Source organism: Cetorhinus maximus, chromosome 4 (genome assembly GCF_964194155.1).
Source record: "Cetorhinus maximus chromosome 4, sCetMax3.hap1.1, whole genome shotgun sequence".
NCBI lineage: Eukaryota > Metazoa > Chordata > Chondrichthyes > Lamniformes > Cetorhinidae > Cetorhinus > Cetorhinus maximus.
Genome location: NC_135882.1, coordinates 14010180 through 14027191, shown reverse-complemented (window position 1 = coordinate 14027191; position 17012 = coordinate 14010180). Strand labels below are relative to the sequence as shown.

Here is a 17012-nt window from a genome sequence, read left to right as displayed (position 1 = left end):
CCCTCTTGTTGGTTCCCTCACCACCTGCCACAGACCCAGTCTAGCAGCTATGTCATTTAGGACTTGGCCAGCTCGGTCAGTCATGGTGCTACAGAGCCACTCTCGGTGATGGATATTGAAGTCCCCCACCCAGAGTACATTCTGCACCCTTACCACCCTCAGTGCTTCCTTCAAGCGATGTTCAACATGGAGGAGCACTAAGCTAAGAAAACCTTGCTTTTTATCTCTTACATTTCTACATATTTATAGGTAACATCATATTTGCATTAATGACACCAATCTTTTCCTATCCATCACCAACCTTAGTTCTACTTGCCAGGTCAATGAACCAAAAATACCTTCAACCAAATTTTGTCTGGACCAAAGGTAATCTACTCAATTCTTGCCAGAAACTCCCCAAAAATGCTGATTCTGTCCTTGTCCCTTGATAATTAATGAAGTTAAACTTGATGAAACACGCCTTTTCTGTCTATCACCAAGACTGCCAAATACTAACAGTATTGTTGCCTCTGTCCCAATTTTTTTTTTGTCTATTCGTTCATTGGATGTGGGCGTCGTTGGCTAGGTTGGCATTTATTTCCCATCCCTAATTGCCCTTGAGAATTCCAATAAACTCCAACTACTACAGCTCTTCGCTATCTGCATTCTGGACCATATGAAGTTTTGCTCAATAATCAACCCATCCATGAGGTTCTCCATTGACTTCCCAAAACCAACATAATATCTTTAAAAATTTTAATTGCCATGGACAGATGCCTACGAGGTTTTGTTCCGCCACATCTCTGTAACCTTCCCTATATTTTATTCTTGCTCATTTTTCCTGAGGCTGTATTATGCCTACTGCAATCTCCATTTTTGCTCTTTTCCATCATTGATATTGGAGCTTTCAATCAGCGCTGTAATCTCTATCAAACCCTCCCCATTGCCCTACATAACACTCTCTGCCTTTTAAAAGCCTCTCCAAGACCAGCACTTCTCCAAATCCCATGTCAGTTTTGAATATTTTTCCCCCACAACCCTGCCTGTGAAACACCTTTGCATGTCTTGCTATTTAAGTTGCTAAATAAAAGCAAGTTGTTAGCTTCTCTTTGGTTCCAAATTCCCCCTTTGGTTCCAGATCACTCCCCTAAAGGCCATCTCTCATGTACATTATTAGTCTTCTCCACCACACCCACATGACCATTCTTTATTTGTTAGCCTAAATAGTCAACCCAGTGAATGGCAATAGCTTATTGAGTAGCTTATTCAAGCTCTGAAGCTGCTATGGATTCATCCAATCCTGTTGTCAACCGAAGTCCACACTGCCCACTTAGCAGCAGGGGTGGAAACTCGAGCTTCTTTTATTTTCCCTTTTTCCCAATCCAAGAATACTGACACCAATTGTAATGACCCACCTGCTGCCCTGGGTGAGGACAGCTAACTCTGAGCAGAACTCCAGATCATTGGTCTGTATGGCATGGTATTATAGCAGAAGGTAAAGATTTATTGGTGCACTGGAGAGTTATCTTTGAGGACTAATTCTAAGCTTCTTTTATTTAATACCAGGAAGCATTCCACACTCAACAAAGAAAGCCTTACATATTGAAATGTAGTAATTATGATGTAAGCAAACTGTAGTGTTTGAAAATGGTCCTTTCATCTGTGTATATGCACGCATTCTCAACACCTGATGGGCTCTAAGTGTTTTTTAATCCAGATTTTAAAAAGCATTTGGACTCCTTGGCTTTATAAGTAGCTAGGCTAAACCTTTATAAGTCAGTGATTAGGACTTATTGTGCCTGATTCTGATCACCACACTTTTAAAATGCCAAGGCTTTGGATAGGGTGCAGAGGAGATTTGTTAGAATAGTACTGAAGACAGAGGACTCCAGTTATATGGAGAGACGAGAGAAGCTGGGAATGTTTTCCTTGGAACTGACAGAATAGATTAAGGGGAGATTTGAGGGGCAGTAGGGTTTTGATAAGAATTAGTAAGAAGCTGTTAGGCAGGCTGAAGTGTCAGTGATCAGAGGATTTTAAAAAATTCATTCATGGGATGTGGGCATCACTGATTAGGCCAGCATTCATTGCCCTTGCTCAGAGGGCATTGAAGAGTCAACCTCATTGCTGTGGGTCTGGAGTCACTTGTAGGCCAGACCAGGTAAGGACAGCAGATTTCCTTCTCTAAAGGACATTAGTGAACCAGGTGGGTTTTTACAACAATCGGCAATGGTCTCATGGTCACCATTAGACTTCTTCTACTTCCAGCTTTTTATTGAATTCAAATTCCATCATCTGCCGTGGCGGGATTCAAACCCGGGTCCTCGGAGCATTACCCCGGGACTCTACATTACTAGTCCAGCAACAATACCACCACGCCATTGCCTCCCTTCCAATATCAATTTAAGATAACTGGATAAGAGCTAGGGGTGAGATGAGGAGAAATTTTAAAACTGAGTTATGCATTTCCTGGAAGGATAGTAAAAGCAGATTCAGTGGTAACTTGCAAAAGGAACTTGGATAAATACTTGAAGGAGAGAAAATTATACAGTTGGGGAAAGAGCAGAGGAGTGCGGCTAGTTGGATAGCTCTTTCCAAGAGCTGTCGCAAACTTGATGGGCGAATGGCAGCCTCCTGTGCTGTAATATTTGATGATTTTATAAAATTAGCAGGTGGTTGGAATATTGACCCACTTTCTTTCTAACACTACCTCAAAGATGACCTAAATAGCTTGCAATTCCCAAAGCATTCCTCTTTCTTTGATGTTAACTAGAATGGTATTTTTTATTTTTAAATAAAAGTCAATAGAGATGATGTTATGATTCAGCGTTAAGCATACTGCAATTTTCAATTCTAAACATGAGGCAAATCCAGAGTCAAATCCAGTTCAAATTGAGGAGATGAAAGTTGTCACTTCGTATTTGCTGTAAATATCTTGGGGATTAGACTTTGACGCAGTTCCTATGGGTGTTTGGTAGGGGTGGGTCATTGATGGAGCAGAACCTTGCTTTTGTAGTTGTATGATTCGAACTGAATATAATCCTTTATGGGCACAGTCTGTCTTTTTGCAAATGAAGGGAAACTATTGTGGTGCATTTGATTTATTTGCATTCTTGTATATTCCAAGATTTGCAATATCCTAACTCGCAGCAAGCCCCATTCCCTCAATACTTCTTTGCTTGCTGACCTACATTGTCTCCTAGTCCAGCACTGATTCAGTTCTTCCTGTGTTCAAAACCCTCCACGGCCTTGCTTGTCCTATTCCCTCTAACCTCCTCCAATCTTCAGAGATCTGTGTTCCTCCAACTATGGCCCCTTACATTGTCAGCGGTGGCTCAGTTGGTAGCACTCTTGCCTCTGAATCATAAGGTTTTGGGTTCAAGTCCTACTGTAGGACTAGAGTACAAAAATCTACGCCGACACTCCAGTGTCGGAGGTGTCGTCTTTCAGATGTGATGTTAAATTGAGTCTCTATTAGCCTGCACAGATGAATGTAAAAAATCACATGGCACCATTTCGAAGAAGAGCAGGGCAGTTATTCCCGGTGTCTTGGCAAATATTTATATCTCAATCAACATCATAAAAAAACAGATTATCTGGTCATTATCACATTGCTGTTTGAGGGATTTCTGTGTGCATATTGGCTAGTGTGTTATCTGCATTTCAACAGTGACTACATGTCAAAAAGTACATCAATGGCCATACCGTAAAGTGCTTTGAGAAGTCCAGTAGTAAGAATTTCTGCATAAATCCAAGTTTTTTTCTTTTTCTCTTGTGCTTTCCCAATTTCCTTCGTTCCATCTTTTGAAGTCTGTGCCTTCAGCCAACGACACTCTTAAGCTTTGGAATTCCCTTCCTAAACTTTGCCACCTCCTCACCTTGCCCTCCTCTTCTAAGATATCACTTATAACCTACTTCTTTGACCAATTTCTCCATCAACTATCCTAATGTGTCCTCTTTTGGTTTGTTGTCAGATTTTGCTTATTAATGCTTCTATGCATGTGGTGGGAATGTTGAGTTGAGGTTGCAGTCAGATCAGCCGTTATCTTATTGAATGGCGGAGCAGGCTCGAGGGGTCGAGTGGCCTACCCCTCCTAATTCATACGTTTGAACGTACTGTAGAGCGCATTGGGACATTTTACAATGTTAAAGGTGTAATATAAATGCAAATGGTTCATTCAGTTTCTGCAAGGATACTTCTTGCAAACTTCTAATTCTCATACTTGAGCTATATGAATTATTTTTGTGTAGAAATCCTGTTGCTCTGTAGTAAGGAACAGTTTAGAGTAAATGAGTGGCTGTTGTCTCTACTGTTGTCGGGTAGCCCTTTTCCCAGCAATTCAAGTTTATTTTTATCAAGGAGACAGCTATTGAAAGTTCTGGAAGTTTAAAATAGAATTACTAAAAGTGATCTCATTTGCTTATCAGCTGCACCTAGATTGTTCACTGTCATTAATGTCCGACCTTTCCTTGATGGAGTGATGAAGATTTATAATGACTGTAATGATGCATTTTGAGGTGGTTTTTCCTGGCTGAGGTTCCTCATTAGTTAAGAAGCTTCAGCTGAAACTGGCCCAGTATCTGCTGTTCATAGATGCTGGGTTCCAGCTGACTCTAAAGAGAAAAAAGTTGGTCCTCAATCATTTGCAAACACTGATCCCTCTCAGCTATATCATATGAGACTTTTGACGCAGATGGCTGGCAAAACTAGATATGACGCATTTAATTGCTGCAGTTAAACTTCAGTGTTCTTTAAACACCAAAGCACATTTTGTTTGTCTTGATAATGAAAAATTTCTAACTTTGTAGATAATTGCATTTCCTGCCCTCTTAACTTCGCATTTAAGTGAGTTTAATGCTCTGGTGGGCCCACCTTGTATTGTTTGGTATGCTTTATTTGATAAAGCTAGTTAAACCCATTAACAAACAAGGTAGGTGGATGGTAGAATACATTTCATACTGATGTGGGATCAACTTCACCTTGTGTGCAAAGGCTTTCTTGAGATTATAAACAGAACATGCAGAAAATATTCAAGTCAGGTAGCATCCGTGGAGAGTAAACAGAGTTAATTGGTTGAATTTTCCTGCATGTTTCGGGAATTCGATATCAGGATCATATGCGGCTCCAAAGCCCACACTTGTCAAGGTTCCCTCCAGCGCAACTTTACATGAGGCAGGCCCCTAATTGGCTGCCTCTGTGTTCACCAACCAATTAAGGACTGTGGGCACTCTCAAGCCATGCAGGCCAGTGCTTCTGGCCCTCTCACTGGGCTATTGGCAGATGCACCGATTGAGGTGGGCGAGGCTGAGGTAGAAAGTTGAGCACTAGGACATCTCTATGGAGGCTCTTTTGGAAGCCAGCTGAAATTTTAAGTTAAAGGAAGTCCGAACAACTGTGTTCTATCAGCATGGAGGGAAAACCCCTCTATGGTTTGGTTTTGGCTGCGTTGGGGAGCTGTCCCAATTTTCTGCCTACTTCTCGACCCCTTCACTCAAAGTCTGCCTCTATGGTGCTGGGAAAATTCTGGTCAATTTCCCCTTTCCCTGCCTGTGTACTTGCTTTAAACCTGTTACACCTGTAACATCTTTTTCAATTCTGCCTACAGGTCACCAACCTGAATGTTGCACCTGTTTCTTTGCCCATAACTGCTGCCTGACTTGTTAAGTAATTTCCGGCATTTTGTGTTTATATTTCAGATTTTGGGCACCCACAGAATTTTGCCTTTCTGTAGACTATTGTGTTGTTAGTTAAATGATTACAGTATTGTCTTCACAAACTGTTATCAGCTGAACCATTGGAGATGATGACTTGGTGCTTCACTTCTCCAAGATCATCTCAAAATATTAAATCCTAGTTGACCATTTTTAGAACTGTACTGTATTAGCATAATCCATTTGTAGAGATTGAAATACTAAAACAGAATTCTATGCTCGCGTGCAGTCTTCTTTGAATGTGGTTCTAACTCTATGTGCAAAACACTATCATGCTTACAATTATTTTCCCTAATGTCTGGCAAAGTGCCTTAAACTCAACATTTTTATATATATTGCTCCACCGTGTGCGCTTTTGGCTTCCATCAAAATGATTCCAGTGCAGGGTCTTAGGCACTGTAGGCTGGGAAGATCATGTAGTTTGCACACTGTTGAGTGAGAATGTAACCTCCTCTTCCACCTTTCCTCCATTAAAAATGATGCATTATTAATTTTAAGAAGGGTCAAGTGCCTTTAATCAACAAAGAAATCTGCCCTGAATGTGTGTAGTATGTTTTTCTTCAAAATTAGTTATTTTCTTATGAACACAATGTACAGATTTCCTTTGCTATTTGTTCTACTGTTGGCGATTAAGATTGAGGAACAGTAAGGGAAACCTTTTTCAAAAAGCTCCATTTCATATTGTGTTACCTTCCCGGAGCAACCAGAGATGCATAATAAATACTGGCTTTACCTACGATGCCCACATCCCGAGAGTGAATTTTAAAAAAATCATAAAAGTTGGTCAATAAAATATGATATCATCTCACATTAAGTCTATTTCTGTCATTTAAGGTGTTGGGCCTTAAATTGTTCCTGTTCTTTCCTCATGATGTCCTCAGCTCACTGATTACTCTTCAGATTTTTTGTGGTTATTTTCAGTTTGGCAAAGCTTTTAACAGTAAAGGATATTGTTCCAGTAAATGTAGATGCGGGGAAAAATATCCAATGTGTTATGAAGGCACATTTGTGGATAAAGATCATACCTGGATTTTTTAAAGAAGGCTGTCACAACTACTTAATATTGTCGTAATTGTGTCTTTTATGATTTGTGATGGAATTGTAATATCAGCACTGTGCAGGCTACTCATTTTCACTTTTAACCTTACCTTTATAAACTAGTCTTTCCATAGCTGGAAGGTACAATAAAATACAAATGCAGTCTTCTGGAATATTTAGAATTTTCTGGCAAAATTCAAGTTGAAGTTTCATAACTATGCTTTTCTTGGTGTTTTGTGGAGTGAGTTGATATTACTTTAACTCCAGATGATCATTGTTTTGAAATTGTTGAATGCAGCAACCAGGTAAAGAGATTTATAATTTGTAAAGGAAATGGACAGTCTATTAACTGAACTGGTAAAGTTGGGTGGATTGGTAATGTTAGTGGATCTAGCACCATCTGCTGGATGTACTTGCTGTCTAAATTGTACTTACTTTTTAAACTTTGCCTAAAGTTAAGGTGCATATATTTCACTTAGATGTGCGTAAACTTACTTCCCTGGTGGTATACTGGGTAGATGCATTGTGTGGTGTGGTACTAAGGTATCTCAACTGAAAAGTCACTAGTTCAATCCTGCTCTGCAGTGAGGTGGTTGATCTCAGCCAGGGCAGCAAATGCTGTACTTCATGTGCCCTTAGAACCTAAACAAATTGGCTGAGATTCCTAATCCTGATCGTTAGCCCATGAATTGTTCCAGAAATTTGTGGGTGAAGATGAGATTAAACTTGTTTATCCTGCCCTCTACAAATGAATAACCAACCAGAAGAAGAGTTGAAATCATAGTAGTGCATTCAAGGTGACATTGGACTTGAGTGCCCTGGTGAGAAGAATTAAGACTCTGTCAACAAAAGTAGTGTGAACCTGAATATTTTGCAGTGCAGTGCTTACTAACTGGCAGTGATTGAGTGAAGTAACATTCATTAGTATTCCTCAAACTGGAAGATATTGGGATGTGTCTATACCATAGATTTAGTAACCGAGTTGAGAGAGCGCGCAGTGTGAAATTCTTCTGAGTAAGAAGGCTCACAGTGGTTGAGTTTGACACTACAGTTCAGTTCATAGTGTCAAACTGGGTTGAAAAGGTGGTTGAGATCATTTTTACCTCCTGAACGTTTTATAAATGTAACTGGAGTTCTTTGGAGTTTTAGTAACTTAGGATAGGAGATACCTTACAGATAATGTCCAAGACACCACCATTACCATCCCTGGGTATGTCCTGTCCCACCAGCAGGACAGGCCCAGCAGAGGTGGTGGCACAGTGGTATACAGTCGGGAGGGAGTTCTCAACATCAACTCTGGACCCTGTGAAGTCTCATGGCATCAGGTTAAACATGGGCAAGGAAACCTCTTGCTAACTACCATGTACCTCCCTACCTCAGCTGATGAGTCAGTGCTCCACCATATTGAAAACCGCTTTGAGGAAACACTGGAGGAGGAGGCTCCACAAATATCCCCATTCTCAATGATGGAGGAGCCCAGCACATCAGTACAAAAGTTAAGGCTGAAGCATTCGCTACAATCTTCAATCAGAAGTGCCCAGTGGATGCTCCATCTCGACCACCTCCGGAGGTCTCCAGCATTACAGATGCCAGTCTTCAGCCAATTCGATTCACTCCATGTGATATCAAGAAATGGCTGGAGGCACTGGATATTGCAAAGGCTACGGACCCTGACAATATTCTGGCAATAGTACTGAAGACCTGAGCTCCAGAACTTGCCACGCCCCTAGCCAAGCTGTTCCAGTACAGCTACGACACTGGCTGGCATCTACCCGGCTATGTGGAAAATTGCCCAGGTATGTTCTGTACACAAAAAGCAGGACAAACCCAACCTGTCCAAGTACCACCCCATCAGTCTACTCACCGTCATCAGTAAAATAATGGAAGGGGTCATCAACAGTGCTATCAAATGGCATTTGCTTAGCGATAACCTGCTCACTGATGCCCAGTTTGGGCCCCGCCAGAGCCACTCAGCTTCTGACTTTATTACAGCCTTGGTTCAAACATGGACAAAAGAGCTGAACTCCCGAGGTGAGGTGAGAGTGATTGCCCTTGACATCAAGGCCACATTTGACTGAGTGTGGCATCAAGGAGCCTTAGGAAAACTCGAGTCAATGGGAATCAGGGGTAAACTCTCTGCTGGTTGGAGTCATACCTAGCACAAAGGAAGATGGTTGTTAGTCATCTCACAGAAGTTCCTCACGGTAGTGTTCTTGGCCCATGCATCATCTTCAGCTGCTTCATCAATGACCTTCCTTCCATCACAAGGTCAGAAGTGGGTTGTTCGCTGATGATTGCAAAATGTTCACCATCATTCGCGACTCCTCATACTGAAGCAGTCCATGTCCAAATGCAGCAAGACCTGGACAATATCCAGGCTTGGGCTGACATGTAGCAAGTAACATTTGTGCCACACAAATGTCAGGCAATGACCATCTCTAACAAGAGAGCATCCAACTATTGCCCTTTGATGTTCATTGGCATTACCATCACTGAATCCCTCACTATCAACGTCCTGGGGGGGTGGTTACCATTGACCAGAAACTGAACTAGACTAGCTATATAAATAGTGTGGCAACAAGAGCAACTTAGAGGCTAGGAATCATGCAACGAGTAACCCACCTCCTGACTCCCCAAAGCTGTTCACCATCTACAAGACGCAAGCAAGGTGTGTGATGGAATACTCCCCATTTTCCTGGATGAGCGTAGCTCCCACAACAGTCAAGAAGCTTGACACCATCCAGGACAAAGCAGCCCGCTTGATTGGCACAAACATTCACTCCCTCCACCACCAACGCACAGTAGCAGCAGTGTGTACCATCTACAAGATGCACCAAGGCTCCTTCAGCAGCACCTTCTACACCCATGACCACTACCAACTGGAAGGACAAGGGCAGCAGATAGATGAGAACGCCGCCACCTGGAAGTTCCCCTCCAAGTCACTCACCATCCTGACTTGGAAATATATTGCTGTTCATTCACAGCAACTGGGTCAAAATCCTGGAACTCCCTTCCTAACATCACTGTGGGTGCACCTACACCACATGGACTGCAGCAGTTCAAGAAGGCAGCTCACCGCCACCTCCTTGAGGGCAATTAGGGATGGGCAATAAATGCTGGCCGAGCCAGCGAAGCTCACATTCCATGCGTGAATAAATAAAAAAAATAGGAGTAGGACCTTTAGCTGCTTGAGCCCGTTTGTTTAATTCGACCATTGCTGACCTGTGCCTTAACTCCATTCCTTGGTTCCATATCTTTTAATATCCTTATCTAACAAAAATCTATCAGTCTCAGTTTTGAAATCTTCCATTGACCTAGCCTCAATAGCTGTCAGGTTATTGCCACTGCCACCTGCAGTTAAATTTTACCTGCTTTGAGTTGTGGTGCATATGCGTATAGCCACACAGTTTGAATCTGGTAGCTGCAGTGTGAATGCAACATTAATAATGTTCTTGGTATTCCTATTGGTAAATTATCCTTATTGCACTTTTATGTAGAGAAACTGCTTCAGGAAGAAGTAGATCTATCTGTTAGCTTTGATTCCTGGAATCTCTCCATTTGTGCACCTGATGGCAGACAGAAAGAAAGGCCAGTGCTGGGGTTTCTCATGATGTAATGGTGCACCCACCTCTTCAGGTGGTCTTTCTTCATTCACCATACAACCTTGCTTTGTATTGAAGATTGCTTTTGCCAGAAACATAAAATTTAGCTTGTTTGAAGCCAATTGTGGTGAGACGTGTTCTGGCTACAAATTTAAGCATGGACAAGCTATAAAATGCAAAGTGCAGAGGCCCCAAATGTTACAATCCAACTTAACTGCTACATATTTTGGCCTTTCGATACTGACTTTAGTTTATTTATCACTGCAAATAAATGTGCTTTACAATTATGTACAAGGAGGCATCCATAATTGTTGCTTTCTAATGTGTGTTTATGTTCCTTGTACTTTTTCATTTTCATTTTGAGGGTATATTTTAATTTAGTTATTTTGTATGAAAAGAAATACAAGTAAGCAGCTGAACTAAAGCAGGATTTGGCTATGCACTAAAAAAGTGTTAATAATTCAAGTTGACTTTAAATTAGAACGAGTAAATTTTATTTTGTTTTGGTGGTGGGGAAGCAAGAGTACATTAGTGAAAAAGATGATGTTGAACAGCCTTTAATTCTGTTTTAAAACTGCTCTGCAGATAACATATTGTGTAACTTAAATTTAGAAACATTGATTAAAAAATACTAAAATGACTGGATAGCTGTAAAGACTTTTAATGATTCTCTTCCCTTCCCTCATTAGGTGCAACCAGAGAAATTGGTTCAGCATTAACCAGAATGTGTATGAGACACAGAAGCATAGAATCTAAACTTCGTCAGTTCTCAGCGTAAGTTATTTTGCTTTTGTAAATGTTGAATAATGAGTGTACAGTGTGGAATAATTATGGATTATTTATTTTAATTAGTTCAAAATCTACTTAGACTGATTATAATCTTGAAAGTGAGCTGACCAAATTAGACAGTTACTTATTTGGAAGCCCAGTTTTCAGGAAAATGTAAGGGCTCATTTAGCTGACCCAATTCATTTTCCATTTTTTGCTTTCAATCTGCCAAGTGACATCAAACTACATTTTTAAATTTCTGGTTAGACACCGAATTGGGTTACCTCAGTTCATTTCTGAACAACTTTTTCTGGAGAATTATGTTATACGAGCAATGCATTAGAAATATTTAAAGAAATCTTTGCTTAATCAAGTTCAGTGCACTATTTTTTTAATGTTGCAAGTTAAAATCAATTTTTAAAAAAATAATTTGAAATGACAGCATATTGGTTGCCTTTCCATTACATGGCTTCTCTTTAAATGCATTTACAATATACAAGATTTTTTTGCATTCTTTCAGATTTGAAAAGAATGTCTCATTGTTATGACTGATGCAGTTGTTAAAGTGGAGTTGTTTAAAAATCCCAGAGGGAAACTTTAAACAACTGTCATAACCTATAATTTTAAGTGTTATGTTTGAGATGCGACTCCAAATTCAGGAATCAGACCATCAGTTCTTGAGGTTTTACATTAAACTAATTGAAACATTTTATTAATTTACACAGGTTAAAAAATATATATACATGGCTACAAATTACTACTATCATAACTTTTAACAAATTCCCAAACTAATCTCCATTAAGGCAACAACAACCCGTAGACTTAACCAAACACCAGGCAAAGCATTTTCACCGTACGAATTCAAAATGAAGTTCTTTTCACTGTGGAGCCAGTTGGAGGCTTGCAGCTGCCTGCACACCCGAAAACTGCTGAAGCTATAACTACCACCACTGATTGAATTCAAATTCTCATCGTCTCATCAGCCTCTTTGAACTCCACCTTTTAACAATTAAACTCCTTTCATAGTACCAATTTTATTAGTAATATAAACATATTGCTTGGTATCTGTTAGATAGGCGTCAAGTTTTCACCCCACTTCTTGAATGTTCTAGTCAAAAAATGCAAATGCACGCTATCTCTCTTCCATATCAAAACTAGGACCTATCAAAGCACCCAGTCTAGCTGGCTTTAATCCAATTAAGACACACTCACAGAATAAACCTCTATTTTAAAAGAAAAATGCTTTCCAAAATATTATATACATTAATAGCTTCATGACACTCATCATAACATTATTTGGTTAACTTAGAGCTCTGATCGATTGCCTGATAAATCCACTTCAGGATCAGATGGAAGAATGGAAGAAAGTCGCCAACCAGCTGGACAAGGATCATGCAAAAGGTACACTTAACCAAGTTCTCCTAGTTTTAAAATATGTTGTAAATGCCTCTGGTCAAACAAATGTAAAAGAGCTTTATTTATTTAAGAGAATCTAGTCTCATTTACTGTAAAGATATTGTTTTGAAAATAGAAACATAAAATTGACTCCCTTTATTCAGGTTAGCCAAAATGACACATGTTATAGAGCTATCACATCTGTTACCGTAACAAAAACAGAATTACCTGGAAAAACTCAGCAGGTCTGGCAGCATCGGCGGAGAAGAAATCAGTTAACGTTTCGAGCCTTCATGGCCCTTCGGCAGAACTGAAGCATAGTTAGAAGAAGGGAGAAATATAAATTGGTTTAAGGGGGTGGGGGGGGGGGTGTGGGGAGAGAGAGACATTGAGGGTGTGGTGATTGTGGAGATGAGCAGATAATCAAAAGATGTCACAGACAAAAGAGTCAAAGAGGTGTTGAAGGTGGTGATATTTGTCTGAGAAAAGTGCTAATTAAGAATGTAAGACAGGATATTCAAAGTACAGCTCTAGTGGGGGTGGGGTGGAAAGACTAACAAGGTTTTAGTTTAGATTTAAAAATAATGGAAATAGGTGGGGAAAGAAGAATCTATATAAATTATTGAAAAAAAAAAGCGGGGGGCGGGGGAAGAAACGGGATGGGGGGAGGGGGAGTTTAAGATCTAAAGTTGTTGAATTCAATATTCAGCCCGGAAGGCTGTAAAGTGCCTAGTCGGAAGATGAGGTGCTGTTCCTCCAGTTTGCGTTGGGCTTCACTGGAACAATGCAGCAAGCCAAGGACAGACATGTGGGCAAGAGAACAGGGTGGAGTGTTAAAATGGCAAGCGACAGGGAGGTTTGGGTCTTTCTTGCGGACAGATTGCAAGACCCAAACCTCCCTGTCGCTTGCCATTTTAACACTCCACCCTGTTCTCTTGCCCACATGTCTGTCCTTGGCTTGCTGCATTGTTCCAGTGAAGCCCAACGCAAACTGGAGGAACAGCACCTCATCTTCCGACTAGGCACTTTACAGCCTTCCGGGCTGAATATTGAATTCAACAACTTTAGATCTTAAACTCCCCCTCCCCCCATCCCCACCCCGTTTCTTCCCCCCCCTCCCCCCGCTTTTTTTTCCAATAATTTATATAGATTCTTCTTTCCCCACCTATTTCCATTATTTTTAAATCTAAACTAAAACCTTGTTAGTCTTTCCACCCCACCCCCACTAGAGCTGTACTTTGAATATCCTGTCTTCCATTCTTAATTAGCACTTTTCTCAGACAAATATCACCACCTTCAACACCTCTTTGACTCTTTTGTCTGTGACATCTTTTGATTATCTGCTCATCTCCACAATCACCACACCCTCAATGTCTCTCTCTTTCCCCCCCCACCCGCCCCACTAAACCAATTTATATTTCTCCCCTCTTCTAACTATGCTTCAGTTCTGCCGAAGGGCCATGAAGGCTCGAAACGTTAACTGATTTCTTCTCCACCGATGCTGCCAGACCTGCTGAGTTTTTCCAGGTAATTCTGTTTTTGTTTTGGATTTCCAGCATCCGCAGTAGCTTTTAGCTTTTTGTTGTTACCGTAACATGTTGTTTCGGGGGAATGTTACAGATTGCAGGTGGTCAGGAAGGCGCAGATGCGCAGAACTTACCCTATTTGTATGCAGATCAACTGACCTGGTCGTCCCTACATCCCTCCAACTCTGTATGTCACTTACCTCCTTTAAGACACTTCTTAAAACTCACCTCTTGGACCAAGCCTTTTGGCATTGGGCCTAATATCTCCTTATGCAACTTGGTGTCATATTTAGGTTGTAATGTCCCTGTGAAGCACTTGGGACGTTTTATTATGTCAAGGCTGTATATAAATATGAGCTGCTGTTGTTGCTTTAGATTGAAATAATGCTACTTCGCTTGAAACTATTGTATCAATTTTATGCACTAGGCAGATCAATCGATTTGGTATTAATGCCAAAAACACTTTTATATTTACTATAAAGCAGTGTGCACTGTTTCTAACATGTACTACTGCAGGAGATGTGTACCAATAAATAAATTACTGTAATAGGGAATGCAGTATAGAATAACATAGACCTTGACAGAAGTTTTCTTTACTTAAAGAATATAAAAAAGCTCGGCAAGAAATCAAGAAAAAATCATCTGATACATTGAAACTTCAGAAGAAGGCAAAGAAAGGTACGTTATCTCAAAATGCACATTTGCATTATTGTTTCTTATTTCTCTATAGTTCAATGTAAATATTTTACCAGTGGGTTTATCTCATTAACCGTATAAGTTTTGAACCTATTTTTCCTGCACGGCTGTACAGTGCATTGATAACAAGTTATGGATATTGTAGTCCAGTAGTCCAATTCATATTAACCCAGCCAGAGGTAGACAGGAAGAATATATTGACTCACTACAGCTGTTTATGACAATAAAAATGAACTGTTGATTTGAGTAATACATGAGAGTCCAGGCATGTAATTATTGGTTTCAGGCAACATTACATATTCATTTCTGTGACCTAATAATACAGTATTATTTGACTTACACATTGTACCTTTTCTTTAAAAGGACTGACAGAGGTTTTTTTTAATGCAGACATTAGCTTGTGCTTTGCGCCAAATAGACATTCTATTTCTCCCTGAGATTAATTGACATACACCACTAGAGGAAAAAAAAACTACAAGTACTGAGCAAGCTAATTTGCACTCTATATTTCTCCTTCTAGGAAGATAAATCTGTGCTGTCAGCGTAAATGTAGGAGACCTGATGCTATCAGTGCTATGGCTTCTTGAATCCCAGGAAATCTAAGTAGTTTACGAGGTTATCTCTCCAAGGGACCAAATCAAAGCAGCAAACTTTTATCTCCATTATTATCACAAAGTTAATTACAGATGAGAAAGACCATACATTTCTCCAAGCTTATTCTTCTGCAGGAACCTGCAGTCAACTATCAAAGTATTTAATGATTATTTGAATAATTCCTATGTTCATGCTACCATACATGGAAGACCCTTTTCTTTTTCTCATGCTAATCTGCCCTCATCTGCACCATTAGTTAATGTTTGGTGTTTTAAGAAGTTTACAGCAGCAGGCTCTTGCAAATTGGTATTTGTATAATGTCTCCCATCTTGAATTATTTTTATTGGCAATCTGGTCCACAATGAAGGAAGCAAATTTCAGCACCCACATGTTGGAAAGAATCCTTTGATGACTTGCATTTTTCTTCATTTATCATCTTCCATATTCCTTAGGAGTTAGTCCTGGTCTGAATTTATTCTCTGAAAAACTTTTATTGAGCATTTCATTTCAGTATCAGAGACTTGGTCCTATCTAAGTGGCGTATTGCTCCTGTGTCATAAATGAGCCCTGATCATGTGCTAAAGCATCAGCCATTGAGTTCAAATCACTTCTTTATGAATGCAACATCTCTTTTAAATATAGATTACACTAACATAATCCAGAATTCGCAGGAGACAATTTTAGAACATTTTTAAAAAGATTTTTGTTTTTGGGTCATATCCAATTTAACAGTTTGTTTCATAGCAGACTGAAATTAATGAAACAACTAATTGCTATAAACTTATCATGGAAGTTGGTTCGCTATAACTGCATTCTTTCAAGAAAGAATTAATTTGTGAATGAAGAATGCCTATTATTTAAAATAATTCAATTAAAACTGATTTTAGTTATATTTTGGGTCACTGCACATTTATGATCACGGTGTAATTTATGGCACAGATGAAGAAATTAGGCCATAGCAGCAAATGATCATGCCACGGATTTCCACTAGCATTCTAATTCTAAAATTATTGCAAATAAAATTTTTAGTCATGCACAAAGTCCAAGTCCCTTGAATTCTTTGTCATAATTCTCCAGAGTTTTTAATAAACACTTCCTGTTACTTATTATGACAGCATTCCTACATGCTTTGTTGCACACAATTGGTTGCTTTTCCTAAAGCCAACTTTAGAGTTGTGCTTACTTTGCTCAATACTAAATGCTATTTATTGAAAGACGAACAATTGTGATTATGTTAAATATTAAAGTTTCAGTTTGTCACAGCTGTCCCATATCTTGGCTAGTTATTTTCTCAAATGTATCTTTTTTTTTAAAAAAAATGAAGCACTTCAGCATAACACAAATCTTCATAAGAATAAAAGTTTTGCATGAAAGATATTAATCTATGATTAAAATATTCATTCAGAATCTTAAATCAATACAGGAGCATTGGGAAATACATTTTATGATGCAAAGCTGTCCCATACATTTTGGCCATACTTGAATTTTTTGTCAGAAAATTATTTACCAACCGTAAGCCCCAGCATATTGCATCCTCTTAAAATGCACGTGTGTTTGACAGTGTAGGATACAATACTCAACGGCCTTGGATGCTGTTCAATTCTGATTCTTAACCCAGTCTCACTGGATGTTAATGTTGCAGCATAACTATCTGGTCTCTAGCGCATTAGAAGAAAACTGAACACACTTAATTTGGTAAATA

At 39.6% G+C, this 17012-nt stretch overlaps 1 protein-coding gene across 8 annotated transcripts in view; it reads left to right on the top strand.

Annotated features, from left to right (window-relative positions):
- Positions 1 to 17012, top strand: part of LOC144679511 (protein MTSS 1-like) — a 176365-nt gene that overhangs the window by 106360 nt on the left and 52993 nt on the right. For all 8 annotated transcript variants that reach the window (XM_078539959.1, XM_078539955.1, XM_078539958.1 and 5 more), the window contains 3 exons: positions 11021 to 11105; positions 12409 to 12500; positions 14624 to 14698. In XM_078539959.1, the coding sequence (XP_078396085.1) occupies positions 11021 to 11105; positions 12409 to 12500; positions 14624 to 14698 (252 nt within the window). The remainder of the gene's footprint in view (positions 1 to 11020; positions 11106 to 12408; positions 12501 to 14623; positions 14699 to 17012) is intronic.